Source organism: Mustela nivalis, assembly GCF_964662115.1.
Source record: "Mustela nivalis genome assembly, chromosome: 1".
In the NCBI taxonomy this organism is placed as follows: domain Eukaryota; kingdom Metazoa; phylum Chordata; class Mammalia; order Carnivora; family Mustelidae; genus Mustela; species Mustela nivalis.
Window position 1 is genome coordinate 12,000,861 of NC_139020.1, and position 13,490 is coordinate 12,014,350.

General features: G+C 49.7%; 1 protein-coding gene across 1 annotated transcript in view; it reads left to right on the plus strand.

Moving 5' to 3' along the window:
• Nucleotides 1-13,490, plus strand: part of URB1 (URB1 ribosome biogenesis homolog) — a 68,354-nt gene that overhangs the window by 43,804 nt on the left and 11,060 nt on the right. Inside the window, exons 26-30 of the mRNA XM_082686294.1 lie at nucleotides 808-1,001; nucleotides 2,023-2,133; nucleotides 2,362-2,425; nucleotides 4,099-4,270; nucleotides 4,753-4,855. Of these exons, the coding sequence (XP_082542420.1) occupies nucleotides 808-1,001; nucleotides 2,023-2,133; nucleotides 2,362-2,425; nucleotides 4,099-4,270; nucleotides 4,753-4,855 (644 nt within the window). The remainder of the gene's footprint in view (nucleotides 1-807; nucleotides 1,002-2,022; nucleotides 2,134-2,361; nucleotides 2,426-4,098; nucleotides 4,271-4,752; nucleotides 4,856-13,490) is intronic.

Here is a 13,490-nt window from a genome sequence, read left to right on the forward strand (position 1 = left end):
AGGGCGCGTTTTCCTCACATCCTCACTCACACTTGATAGGGTCAGACTCTTCGGTTTCCAGCAGTCAGGTAGTCACGAAACTTCCTCGTTGTGCCCCTGATTTTCTCTTCCCTGGTGAGTCGCCACGTTGAAACAGAAAAATACTGTCCCAGAGGAGAGAAAGACGTGAAGGCGGGTCACAGATCAATGACCCCCGAGGATTACCATCATGAAATGGTGACATTTCTCCCAGGCTTTGGCTAATGTCTATTTCTAGAATGGCCCCTGTATGTTAAGTGATTCTTAATGTCAGTGAGTCCCACATGATAGAAAAGCTGCTTTGTTCGAGAGCAGGATGCTCTCATGCCTTCGGTGGGTTCTGAGGGTTTAAGACCGAGGAGGCCTCTGAAGCCCCGGATGGGGTTTCCCAGTCGCTGGACGTGAGGAAGGAGGGAGGCTGCCGTGGCGGGGCGGGCTGAGTGGTCTTGGTTCAGGTGCAGCGAATCTGCCTCCTGGCACTTTAGTCAAATAGGAGGTTGGTTTGGTGTTCACACTGCAGGAAAATGAACGCATCCTGTCCCTGTTTTCAAAAGTGCCCCCTGCCGCACATGGAGGGCTAGGAGGGTGATCAAGCGAGTGTCCAACAGTGACTGTAGTGGGATCAGCATGGGTAGATGGGTGTGCGCTGTAGAATTTTCACCTTTATGGTGTGGTAGAAATTTATCTTGGGAAAATGCCGAGAAAAAGGTTTTTTATTGTCTTCTGTGAAATAAAACTCCCCTATATGAAGCTCTTCCCCCCCCCGCACCCCCGATGCTTGCCTCCTAGATTTCGGTATCAGGACCACGCATTTTTGAAGGCCCTCCATGCTGCCATACAGCACCTGTATCTTCCAGAAAACTCTGTGTGCGCAAAGCTCATCCAGCTCCCCGTGGTCCACATGATGCTCACGCAGCACTCTCTGTTTTTGCCGACTCTGCTGAAATCTGAAGAAGAGGAAAACCCAGACAATCAAGTAAAAGGTGACCCCCCCGCCCCCACTGTCCCATTTCAGAAACAGATTTTATTTCTTGATTTGTGGCGCTCGCTGTGCACCAAGATTTACCACCGATGCGTTTTCAGAGCTAAGGAAGCGTTACCAGAATGGCGTTAGGGTATTTTGTTTCTCTCAAATCCAAGCTCAAGAAGTGTTTCCTCTGACTTCGGGCCAAGCAGCAAATACAGACTTCTTTTCAAAGTCTGTTCTGGCTTCTAGAAGTCACGTTTCAGGTCTTAATGTTCATGCCAGGGGCAAGTGTTAAAATCTGGGAATTGGGGGAAGTTCACTGTGGGTCTGCCCTAAGAGAAGCTGTTTAGTTGTGTGAAATGCTTTAATCAGAAGATTGAAACTTTCCTCAAGGGTGAAGAGTTTGAACGTCCCAGTTAACAGTTCCCTGCCAGGAAGCTGTCAGAAAGGCCAGGTTCTGGAAGCTCTGCCCCAGTTCAGTAGGGTTTATTTTAGCGCCCGTGACCCCGAGTTTGGTGTAGGCTGCGGGAGAGGTCAGAGGAGATGGTCCGAAGGGTCCTGTCCCCTTGAAGCCACGCTCTGCTTAGAGACAACATGAACGTGCTTAGGCCGGTAGACGTCCCCACGGTCGGTCTGTGACCACGGCTAACTGAAGAGAGCCGACCCCCGAGTTGCTGGAATGCGGGTAGGAAAAGCACGAAGGCCCCGCCATTTATTTCGGCAGGAGTAGAGCTGCAGAGGTTGCCAGCACAGTCTCGGAGCTGCTTAAGCTTGAAAATCTTGGGCGGCTTCAGGTGTGGGAGGGGGAGCGAAGAGAGCGGTGACAGCCTTGCCGAAGCCCTGGGGAGAGACATGGTGGTGAAGACAGGCTGCTTTTAAGAAGGGAAAAAGAGGAGGCGGCTCAGGCCAGAGACCGATATTGTTCAGAGAAGGCATTTCAAGCATTTAAATGTTCCCGAGATGCTTCCTCTTCTACTTCTCTTCTCGTGCGTACATCCCCTTGCGCTGCTGCGCAGTTCAGTCTTGTTTCCTTCCAGAAGCGCTGGTGGATCTGATGTCCGTGGTGGTGAAGATGTGTCCCTCTGTCTGTGAAAGCAGTCACTTTGCGGTGCTCCTTGGGGCCTATGGTGCCACTCTCAGCGTCCTGGGTAAGGGTGTGGGGCCTGGGTGGGATGGCCAGGGAGTGTGGGGACCAGGCAAGTGTTGTAACTAGAGGGTGTGACCAGGGAGTGTGATGGCACCAGGCAGGCCCTGTGACCGGGCAGTGTGAGGGGACCAGGCCGTGTGACTTGGGAGCATGAGATCAGGTGGTGTGACAGGGTGGGAGGACCATGTGACAGTTCAGCTTTCTAAATGGGTCTTGGTTTGGCTTCTAGACCAGAAGATTTTACTTCTCCTCCGGGCGTATGAACAGAATGACCTCAGCCTCGTGAACTTCAGGTGAGGTTGGTCCTGGAGGGGCGAGTGGCAGCCTTTGAAGGCGCCGTCCTGAGACTTGGGGAGTGTGTTCCGACAGCAGCCCCCCCAGGTTTTTCTCTCGTGCCTTTGTGGTTCTCGGGGAGAGCTCCATGGAGGGGGCTCCCTTCCGTCATACCCCGGCTCCCGCGGAAGGCCTGGCCTCACGCTCTAAGGATGGTCCGTGGCCATCCCTGAAGGAGCAGGCCTGAGTGAGGGGCCCACGTGGCGCTCTGTGGGCGTTTAGCAGGCAGCCCTCCCGCCAGCACACCGTGCCCGCTTGACTGATGGATCCGGGGGGTCTGCTGCTTGTCCGCTTCCCCTACCCGCCAGAGAACAGCCCCCTGAAATAGCTGATTTATTTTGTGACTCCAATGACTCCTGCTGCCCTGTGCAGAAATGAGTGTGTGTTTGGAGTTCAGTTTAGAAGTCTTCGTTAAGTAGATGTTCACTGAGCGCTTGCTGTTTGACAAGGCACTGGGCCCAGCGCTGTTGGGAACACCTAGAGGCGTAAGACACGGTCCTGCCGTGTCTGTTAAGGGGAACAGTGACTGTGAACGTAACTCTTCCGTAATTGGCGTTTGGTGGCGTGACCCAGCTGTCAGGGGAGCTCGTGGGAGTACCGTCTCCCAAGGGGGCATCAGGGAAAGCTCTGTGACCCGATTGGCACTGGAGGGATTTGATGGACGTGATGGGTCAGTGGAGGAGCCTGGGGACACCACGTGGAAGGACCAAGGTCGCCATGGCGGGGAGTTGGGAAAGTCAGCACGTTCCTGGGAATGGTGAGCAGCTGAGCTTGTGTGCATCACGAGATAAGCAGAGGGAAGAGGTAGCGGGAAGGCCAGACAGCCTGGCTGGTCGGGACTGCAAGGATCAGACTGAAAGACTCTCATTTCCATCCAGGAGAGAGACAGCTGATAGACCTTTGGGGGCAGAGAAGTGCTCCCCGTCAGAGCCGGGCTCTCGCGGAGCACCTTCGCCAGTGGGGAGGTGGGTGGGCGGGAGTGGGGAGAAAAGGAGGAGGAAGGGGAGGCGATCTCCGGGGCCGCCGCAGTGGGCGTTGGTGCTAACGGGTTCAGGCGTTTACATGGTAGACTCGAGGCAGCGACGGCCAAGGCCGTTGGGTCAGGCCTGCGGGGCTGGTGGCCGCCTGTGACTCGGGAGGGGTTTGAATCCAGAAGCCTCACGGAGCAGCTGGGATTCTCCAGCTGTGGCCCGGCATCTGGACTCTGGAGCCAGACTTCCCCGCTTGGCATTGCAGCTCTGCCACTGACCAGCTGAGCAACTTCCTTAATCCTCCCGGGATCGCTTCCCCCGTTTGCAAAATGGGGATAATAATGGTACCCCCTTCCTGGGGTTGTCCCACAGATACAGTGGGACTGGTAGATGGAAGAGCTCCGAGTAAGGCGCACGTCGTAAGCTCCATGCAGGTGTCCTCCCCCCGCAGTCACCCGCCCCCTTCCCTGCTAGCCTCTCCGCCACGCGCACCTCCCCCTTTGTTAGGGGGACTAGATGGCGGCGCTCTCGTCCCGTGCTCTGGGCAGTGCCTGGCGTGCGCTGGCTGCTTGGCAGAGCTACCCTTGCTGGCCATTGTCCCCGTCGTGCATTCTGTCCCGGGGGGAGGCGTGACCCGTCTTTGTCATCCCACCTGGCTCTAGAGTCCTGCTGTGGGGCCCCGCGGCGGTGGAGCATCACAAGACGTGCCGGAGCCTGGGCAAGTCACTGTGGCAGCAGCCGAGCGTCGGGGACATCCTCCGCCTGCTGGATCGGGACCGCATGATGAAGACCATCCTCCACTTCCCCCAGAAGCGGAAGCTGCTGCCCCCCGAGGTGCGGGGCTGGGGGCAGAGCCAGCGGGGGGCATTCTCGGCAGCAGTGGCTGCTTTCCTGCTCGCCCCGCTGGGGAGTCCGTCGGCCCCCTCGGCTTCAGCATCCTGTGAAACACACGCGCTGTTTCTCTTACGGGCTGTTGACATCGCGTTCCGTACGGTTCCAGCTGTACACAGAGGGACCGAGACAGGGCTGCCGTACACCTGTCACTCCGCTTCAGCCGTTATCGTCACTGGCCATGCCCGTGTCCTTCAGAACTGCCCTGCACACACCCCCCGAACCCCGGCAAAAACACTAGATTTGCAAAATGGGGATACAGATGCCAAACATCCCAAACGTAGCTGTTTTGTGTTAGAAGTGCTGTTTTCTTATGCTTTTGAATATTCAAAATCATTTAAACTCTAGATTAGTGGCTAAGCACTCATGTGTTTTTACATTTATGAGTCCAGACCTCACATTCTGTTTGTTTGGGGCTGTCTCAGGATGCAGAGGAACTGATCTTTAGAGACCGGAGCACAGTGGATCTCAATGACCTTTATGACCCCTGCTTTCTCCTGCATCTCTTCAGCGAGCTCACCAGGCCGGGTGAGTGTGGCCTTCCGCGGGCCAGGGCGCGCGGCCCGACCGGGACGTGGGGCCGGACCCTATCAGCGTTCTCGTGGGGGTGACTACCATGGTAACAGAAGTTTGTTACTCATCCTCGAGTATCTCCATCCGCCTTCCTACCTTTTCATTCCAGAGATTTTTAGAAGAGTAACAGTGAATGTTTTGAATATACAGTGACTTAAAAAAAAAAAAAAAAACAAAAAACAAGGCCATTTATAATCTTAAATCCTGGGAGTATCCTTTCATCCTTGCTGGGTTTTTCTAATTTTCAATGGCAAGAGCCTTTTCTGAATTGCCACTAGATAGTGATCAAATGCCACCAGGTTTTCTCTTTGAGAATGAGGGAGAGCCTGCTGAGCTCGGCTTTTTGTTGGCGTAAGTGTGATTTTGAAATTAAGTGTCGAGTAGCCGGAGGGTGGGAGTGTTTGTGAGCGAACGTAGGCGGGACACAGGACGCGGGCTGCGCATGGGTGTGGCGGGTCTCTTGGTGTGCGGCGTTTTGTCACTGGCAGATGTGTCGTGATACCTCACTGTGGTTTTCATTTGCATTTCCTGGTGGCTGACGGTGTCCAGCGTCTTGAGGTTCGTCGGCGCTCTGTATGTCCTCTTTATTGAAATGTCAGGGCATGTCGTTTGCCCATTTTCTAATGGGATCTTTTTTCACGTTTTTCCCCATGAGGTTTGGGGGTTCTTTATATATTCCAGGTACTCGTCCTTTGTTGGGTATGTGGCTGGCGAATATTTTCTCCCAGTCTGTAGCTTTTGTCATCTCGGGACAGAGCCTTTCATCGAGCCCAGGTTTTTCATTTTGAGCAAGTCCCGTGGGTCAGTTTCTGCTTTCATAGATCGTCTGTGCTGATGCTCGGGGCCTGGAGAGTCCGCAGCGGCCCGTGACTGCTCCTCGTGGGGCCTCCCCTGAGGAGGCCTCCGCTGGTGCTCAGTGAGGAGCAGGAGGGTCCTCTGGTACTGCCCCCCAGCCCCCTCTTAGCCTCCCCGACAGCGTCACCCTAGCAGGGGACTTGGGGTCCGGTCTCACAGCCTGCCGGGCGCCACACCGCGCCTTCGCTGGGGTGGGTGGGAGCAGGGCCGCGGCCTCCTCTGAGGTCTTCGGCTGGAGCGGAGCAGCTACTGTCCACATTTGGTCTTGCTAGGCTGCTTCTCTTCTAGCCTTCCTTCTAGAGCCTAGAGAGAGCAGCCTTTTGTTCAGGCTTTATCAGTGCCTATTGGTTTCCTGGGCTGCTGGCTTCCTCAGCTCAGAGTCTGGGACACCAGGGGCAGAAGGAAAACACGGGGAGCTCACCTGAGCCCCCAGCTGGTCAGCTTCCTTTCCACCTTTCAGGGTCGTCTTACATCTGTCCAGGATTTTTCGTTTGTGCTTACTGCTAGAAATAGAGAAACTGTGTCCACTCCATCTTCCCAGAGCTATGTATCTAATTTAAGTGATTTTTAACATTAGCTGATATATTCACAAGTTCAAAATTTAGGTGGTACCGGAGGGTCTGCGCTGAAACTCTCTTCCTACCCAACCTCCGGCCTCTGAATATTCAAAATCATTGAATTTCCCCTCCTCCAGTGGGAACATGTTAGCTGCTTCTTGCAAGTGCTCCCGGGCCCGGCTTGCTCCCTCGTGACCTGTCGCAGCGGCAGTCAGGCCTACACAGAGGGCACCGGGGGCGGGTGTGGGGAGTGGGGCAAGGCCTGTGTTCTGTGGCTGTGCCCATTGGTGTGGCTGGTGTGATGCCTTCAGGACCCCCAGGCTGCTTCCTGCTGGACTTAGTTTAGCTGCACTGGGACACCATGTCCTTATTTGTGCTGTTTTGTTCCTTTTCAACTACAGTTGTCTTTTTTTTTTTTAAGGCTTTATTTTTATTTATTTATTTTTAGTTAACATGTAAGGTATTATTTGTTTCGGGGGCACAGGTCTGTGACTCATCAGTCTTACACAATACACAGCACTCACCATAGCACATACCCTCCCCAACTCCATCACCCAGAACCCCCTCCAGCAGCCCTCAGTTTGTTTCCTGAGATTGAGTCTCTGTCTCCCTTTCTGATTTCAACTTGTTTGATTTTTTCCTCCCTTCCCCTGTGATCCTCTGCCTAATTTCTCAAATTTCTCATATCAGAGAGATCACATAATTGTCTTTTTCTGATTGATTTATTTCATTTAGCGTAATAGCCTCTAGTTCTATCCATATCCTTGCAAATGGTAAGATTTCAAATTTTTTTTAAAGATTTTATTTATTTATTTGACAGGGATCACAAATAGAGGAAGGTAGAGAAAGAGAGAGAGAGGAGGAAGCAGGCTCCCTGCTGAGCAGCGAGCCCGATGCTGGGCTCAATCCCAGGTCCTGGGGTCTTGGCCCACACCGAAGGCAGAGGCTTTACCCCCTGAGCCACCCAGGCAGCCCCAAGATTTCAAATTTTTGATGGCTGCATAGTATTCCATTGTGTATAGATATACCGCATCTTCTTTATCCATTCATCTGTTGGTGGACATCTGGGCTCTTTCCACAGTTTGGCTATTGTGGATGTTGCTGCTATCAACATTCAGGTGCATGTGCCCCTTCAGATCCCTACATTTGTATCTTTAGGGTAAATACTCCATAGTGTGATTGCTGGGTTGTAGCGTAGCTCTATTTTCAACTTTTTGAGGAACCTTCATCCTGTTGTCCAGAGTGGCTGCACCAGCTAGCATTCCCACCAACAGTGTAGGACGGTTCCCATTTCTCCACAACCTCACCAACACCTTCTTTCCTGATAGGTCAGTTTTAGCCATTCTGACTGGTGTGAGATGGTGTCTCATTGTGATTTGGATTTGTATCTCCCCGATGCCGAGTGATGTGGAGCACTTTCTCATGTGTCTGTTGGCCATCTGAATGTCTTCTTGGCAGAAATGTCTGTTCATGTCTTCTGCCCATTTCTTGATTGCATTATTTGTTCTTTGGGTGTTGAGTTTGATGAGTTCTTTATAGATCTTGGATACTAGCCCTTTATCTGATATGTCATTTGTGAATATCTTCTCCCATTCTGTCAGTTGTCTTTTGGTTTTGTTGACTGTTTCCTCTGCTGTGCAGAAGCTTTTTATCTTGATGAAACCTCACTAGTTCATTTTTGCCCTTGCTTCCCTTGCCGTTGGCGATGTGTCTAGGAAGAAGTTGCCGCAGCTGAGGTCGGAGAGGTTGCCGCCTGTGTTCTCAAGGATTTTCATGGATTCCTGTCTCACATTGAGGTCTTTCATCCATTTTGAATCTATCTGTGTGTGATGTGAGGAGACAGTCCAGTGTCATTCTTCCACCCATGGCTGTCCCATTTTCCCAGCACCATTTGTTGTCCTTGTATGCTCCAGCACTCCTACGTGTGAACAGACGTGCTGGTCCCCCACTGCTGCCTCTCCTAACAGAGTGTCAGGGTTGGGTCTCCTCGGGGCTTCCTCACTGGTGGAAGTTGCTGTGGACCCCCGGCCTCCGTGAGCACAATGTTCTGTGGCTAAGCTAGGTCTTTTTTTGTTTTTTTTTTTTAAGATTTTATTTATTTATTTGACAGACAGAGATTACAGATAGGCAGAGAGGCAGGCAGAGAGAGAGGAGGAAGCAGGCTCCCCGCTGAGCAGAGAGCCTGATTCGGGGCTTGATCCCAGGACCCTGGAATCATGACCAGAGCCGAAGGCAGAGGCTTTAACCCACTGAGCCACCCAGGCGCCCCTGAGCTAGGTCTTATTTGCCGGAGAGCAGGGGCATTTCAGGCCTGCATACAGTCACCGCCATGGCTGGCAGAGATCTTCACTGTTTCCAGGGACTCCCCGGTAAGCCTAACAGAGAAACCGGGACCAGCGTGTGGCCCAGACGCTCTCCTGCTTCCCCCTGCCTTCAGCCCTGGCGAGGTCTGTTTCTCATCCAGCACAAAAATAGATTTTTCAGAGTCTGAAAACATGAGGTAACTTGAGTGGATTATAACAAATCACTTAGTCTGTTGCTCAGGCTCTTAAGAGAGCTTTTAAGAGACAGAAGGCAAAGGCTTGGAAAAACACTAATAAAAAATACTAAAATTAGGACACAGTGTTGTTCTCAGGATCTTGCCTACTGCCCTTTTTTGGGTGGGGAGGAGGGTGTCCGGGAGACCTTTTGTGAAGAGAGGGAACTCGTAAATGGTCTTTGAAGTTGGGGAAATCGCCACATACAGCCTACTTTAAGTTTTATAGGCATAATACACGTAGGAAAATTTGCAAAGCATAGCCACACTAAAAAGGATTTGTGGTAGCTTAAAATACCAATTACACTAAAATCATTCACAGCAAAGTAGAAAATTTTTAAAAGCAGAGAGGTGAATACAGATGTAAATACGAAAGTTAAAAGGGAAAAAAAACCAGACAAGAAAAACTAGGTCATTAAATTTTGCTCAGGAATACTTGTCATCCAGAACAAAAAGTGGAAGCATAATGTTTTAAACAAATGTTGTTGTCCTACAGAAGGAAGCATACCAGTTTTTAGGGAGAGAGAAATTTCTAGCAGTAAAATGGTAAGTTGAACAGAACAGAAATCTGCGAACAGCATATGGCCAGTGTAGGCTAGATTTATTGTTATTGAATTAGACCATGAATTTATTTTTCATGTTATTTTTAACATGTATTTTTCTTTTTGCTTCCGCCCTTGGTGGAAAAGTAAGCATGAAGAATGTCTTGAGCGAACTCTTACTGAAGCGGCGTACATAGAAATGACCACGAGGGGCGCCTGGGTGGCTCAGTGGGTTGAGCCTCTGCCTTCGGCTCAGGTCATGGTCTCAGGATCATGGGATCCTGAGATCATGGGATCAGGATCATGGGATCGAGCCCCACATCGGGCTCTCTGCTCAGTGGGGAGCCTGCTTCCCCCCCCCTCTCTTTCTGCCTCTCTGCCTACTTGTGATCTCTCTCTGTCAAATAAATAAATAAAATCTTTTTTAAAAAGAAAAGAAAAAAATGACCATGAATCACGTGCGTGTATGGTGGGAGTTTGGGCGAAACCACCAGCCAGATCAAGGAGCAGCACGTAGTGGGCGCCCCTTGCTAGGCAGTGCCCCTCCCTGTCCAGCAGGAGCCAGGACCCTGTATTTGAACTTTCTGTGAATGGTGCTAGGCCCTCGGTGTCCTTTGTCTTAGCTCTCCATGCCCCATACTGTGTTCGTGAGATTCCTTCATCCTGTGTGCTGGGCAGAGGTTCTCAGCAGCGTTCTTACGCCCTGTACTGTTAACAACCCTGTGTTGCTAACATCTTGCAATCCTCAGGGTGCCAGGGTGCCTCAGTCATTGGGTGTGTCTTCCTTTGGCTTGGGCCATGGTCCCGGGGTCCTGGGATCGAGCCTGCATCGGGCTCCCTGCTCAGCGGGAAGCCTTCTTCTCCCTCTCCCACTTCCCCCTGCTTGTGTTCTCTCTCTCACTGTGTCTCTGTCAAATAAATACACAAAAATCTTTAAAAAAAAAAAAATCTTGCACGCCTCAATTGGGCAGATAATTGGTTTTTAAGTGTGGCTGCCAGACTTCAGAGAAACTCTGGTCTCATTGCTCCATTACAGCCTTTGCTGCAACCGGGAACCTGTTTTCCTAACCTTACTGCCTCCCTTCTCCCGAGTCCTTGGCTGAGAAACAGGGTCAGCCGGGGCTGTTAGCAATGGCAGTGACAAATGCTTTTTCCACAGCGAGTTCTTGTCCTCGGCAGAACTGGATGGCTATCTGCAGCTCGTCGTGCACGAACGTCACAGAATGGAGAGGCCGGTGTGCAGCTCTCTGAGCCTCGTCCCCAGATCACGGGGACACAGACCCTGTGGACTCCTCAGTCCCCGGCCAGGCTGCCCCCAAGGAAGGGGTAGAGGAGGGGCGGGAGGAGGAGCTCTTTGGGCTCTGGGGCACAGTTGTACTAACTGCTGAAGCCCCACAAAACATGGGGTGCTTTTTATTTTAATCCTTGATCGTTGTGCTGGTTTGGCCATTTCAATCAGAGATGTGTGGTCAGAAGGCCAAACTGCTATTTATGAGGTTCCTGAAACAGAGAGTGGTGTTTATATCCGTGTTTTGATAGCCTGTTACACTTTCCGCACCCCAGGGCAGCTCTTTTCCTGAAGGGTGACAAAGCCAAGACTTCAGAGAATGGCACGTGAGCACAGACATGAAATTGACTTTTCCTCAGGGACACGTTGAAAACCCACTTCTCCTGGAGAATGTCAGTGATTACTAAAAATACCCTTGCCGGCTGAGTACTAGCTGCTTTTAGTGAGTGTAATATTAAATGTTTAGACTGTTCTCTTTCCCAAATATATTCCATTTGTGTGTGTTTGGTGTATAGGTATGTAGGTGTATCTTAACACATCTCATCTTTTCCAAAACAGGGTTATCCCACGGTTGGAGGCTTTTCTAAAGCTTTAGGGTTTTTTCCCCCTTTTCATCAAAAGCAGTCACTTGTTAGAAATGAGGAAATTTAGTCTGTACACTGTTGGAGTCCAAGATTATTCTTTCTTCATCCTTTTAATTTGCATCTGTATATTAAAAATGGTGTTTCTGTTGATAGATGTATTTGGGTTTTGCCTTTTTAAAATCCATTCTGGCCATCTCTCCCTTTTAATTGGAATGTGTACATCATTTACGTTTAATGTGATTATTGATCTGATTCTGGTTTTATTTTCTTTGTTGGCTTTTAGCTACAGTGCACGTGTGTGTTGCTTTAGGGTTTATCGTGCTCACCTTGAATGTATTACAGTTTGCCTTCGTGTGAGGCTATACCACCTCACGGATAGTAGAAGTCCCTTACAGCGGTATCGATCCGTTTTTGCCCCTTCTGGCTTTGTGTGCTGTTCTTACCAGATATTTTACTGCTGTATGTTGTAAAACTCACAATATGTTGTTTTTGCTTCAAATTGTCAGTTACCTTTAAGGAGATTTAAACAGCTTATATTCACTATCTTACAGTTACTGTTTCTGGTTCTGGTAATTCCTCTGTGTAGACCCAGATTTCCATCTTCTGTCATTTTCCTTCTGCCTCAAATACTTCCTTTAAGAATCTGCTGATCAGTTCTTTCAGTTCTTTTGTAGAAAAAAGAGCTTAACTTTTTTTTTTTTTTAAAGATTTTATTTATTTATTTGACAGAGAGAGATCACAAGTAGGCAGAGAGGCAGACAGAGAGAGAGAGGAGGAAGCAGACTCCCTGCAGAGCAGAGAGCCCGATGCGGGACTCAATCCCAGGACCCTAAGATCATGACCTGAGCCGAAGGCAGCGGCTTAACCCACTGAGCCACCCAGGTGCCCCAAAAGAACTTAACTTTTGAACGGTTTTCACAGGGTATAAAATCCTAGGCTGACAGGTTTTTTTCCCCCTTCTTACTGTATTTGAAAGATGTTGCTGCTTGATTTTGGATTGCAGTGTTTCTAACAAGAAATCTGCTATTAGGGGCCAGCATGACTGTGGGTTGAGCATCCGACTCTTGATGTCAGCCCAGCTCTTGATCCAGGGTCATGAGTGCAAGTCCTGCATTGGGCTCCACACTGGGCATGGGTCTACTTAAGAAAGAAAAGGAAGGAAGGAAAAAAGAGAGGAAGGAAGGAAGGAAAATAAATCTACCATTGTTCGTTCTTTTGTGTCTCTGTATGTTGTGTGATTGTTCTGCAGATATTTTTTTTATCATTGGTTTCAAGCAGTTTAATTAGAATGTGCCTTAGTGTAATTTTCTTTTATGTTTCTTATATTTGGGGTGTTCATTGAGCTTCTTGGCTCTGCAGGTTTGTAGTTCTCATCAAATTGGAAAAGTTTTGGCCATTATTTCTTGAAACTTTTCAGGGACTCTAATTACATGTATATTATCCTGCTGGAGAATTGTCCCACAGCTCCATGATGTTCTGTTCCAAGTTTCAAATTTTTTTTTCTCTGTGTGTTTCAATTTGGATCATTTCTGTTACTGTCTTAGAGTTCACTAACCTCTTTGTCTGTAATGTCTAATCTGCTAATAATCTCTTCCAATGCATTTTTCATCTCAGACATTTTAATTTTCACCTCTGGAAACTTGGTTTGAGTTCTTATATCTTCTGTGTGTCCATTTAACATGCTCAGTGATTCTTCTAGCTTCTTGAACATGTAGAGTGCAGTTGTAGTAGTTACAAAAGTAGTTACAACAACTACAACAGAAGTTCTGTTACCTTTGTCATATCTGAGTCCTTTTCACAGGGTGGATTTTCCTCTTCTGATGGGCTATATTCGTGCTTATTGAATGTCTGGTAATTTTTTTATTGTAAACCAGACATGGTGAATTTTATCTTGTTTGATCCTGGATATTTTTATATTCCTGTGAATGTTCTTGAGCTTTGCTCTAGGACATATTTGAGCTACTTAGGAATGGTCCGGTCCCTCCGGTCTTGCTTTGAATCTGTTAGGTGGCACCAAAGCAGCGTTTTAGTCGGGGGCAAGCTTTACCCCACAGCTGACATTAAATCGTTCTGAGCAGTCTCCCTTTTCCCTGTGAACAGGGAGGATGTTGCCCTGCTGGTGGGGACGGGAACTGTTTCCAGGCAGGCACGAGCCTGGGGTTGTCCCTGTTCCTCAGCCTCGGCCGGCTTCCTCATACACTCTTGCCGAATGGCGCTCTGGGAGTGGA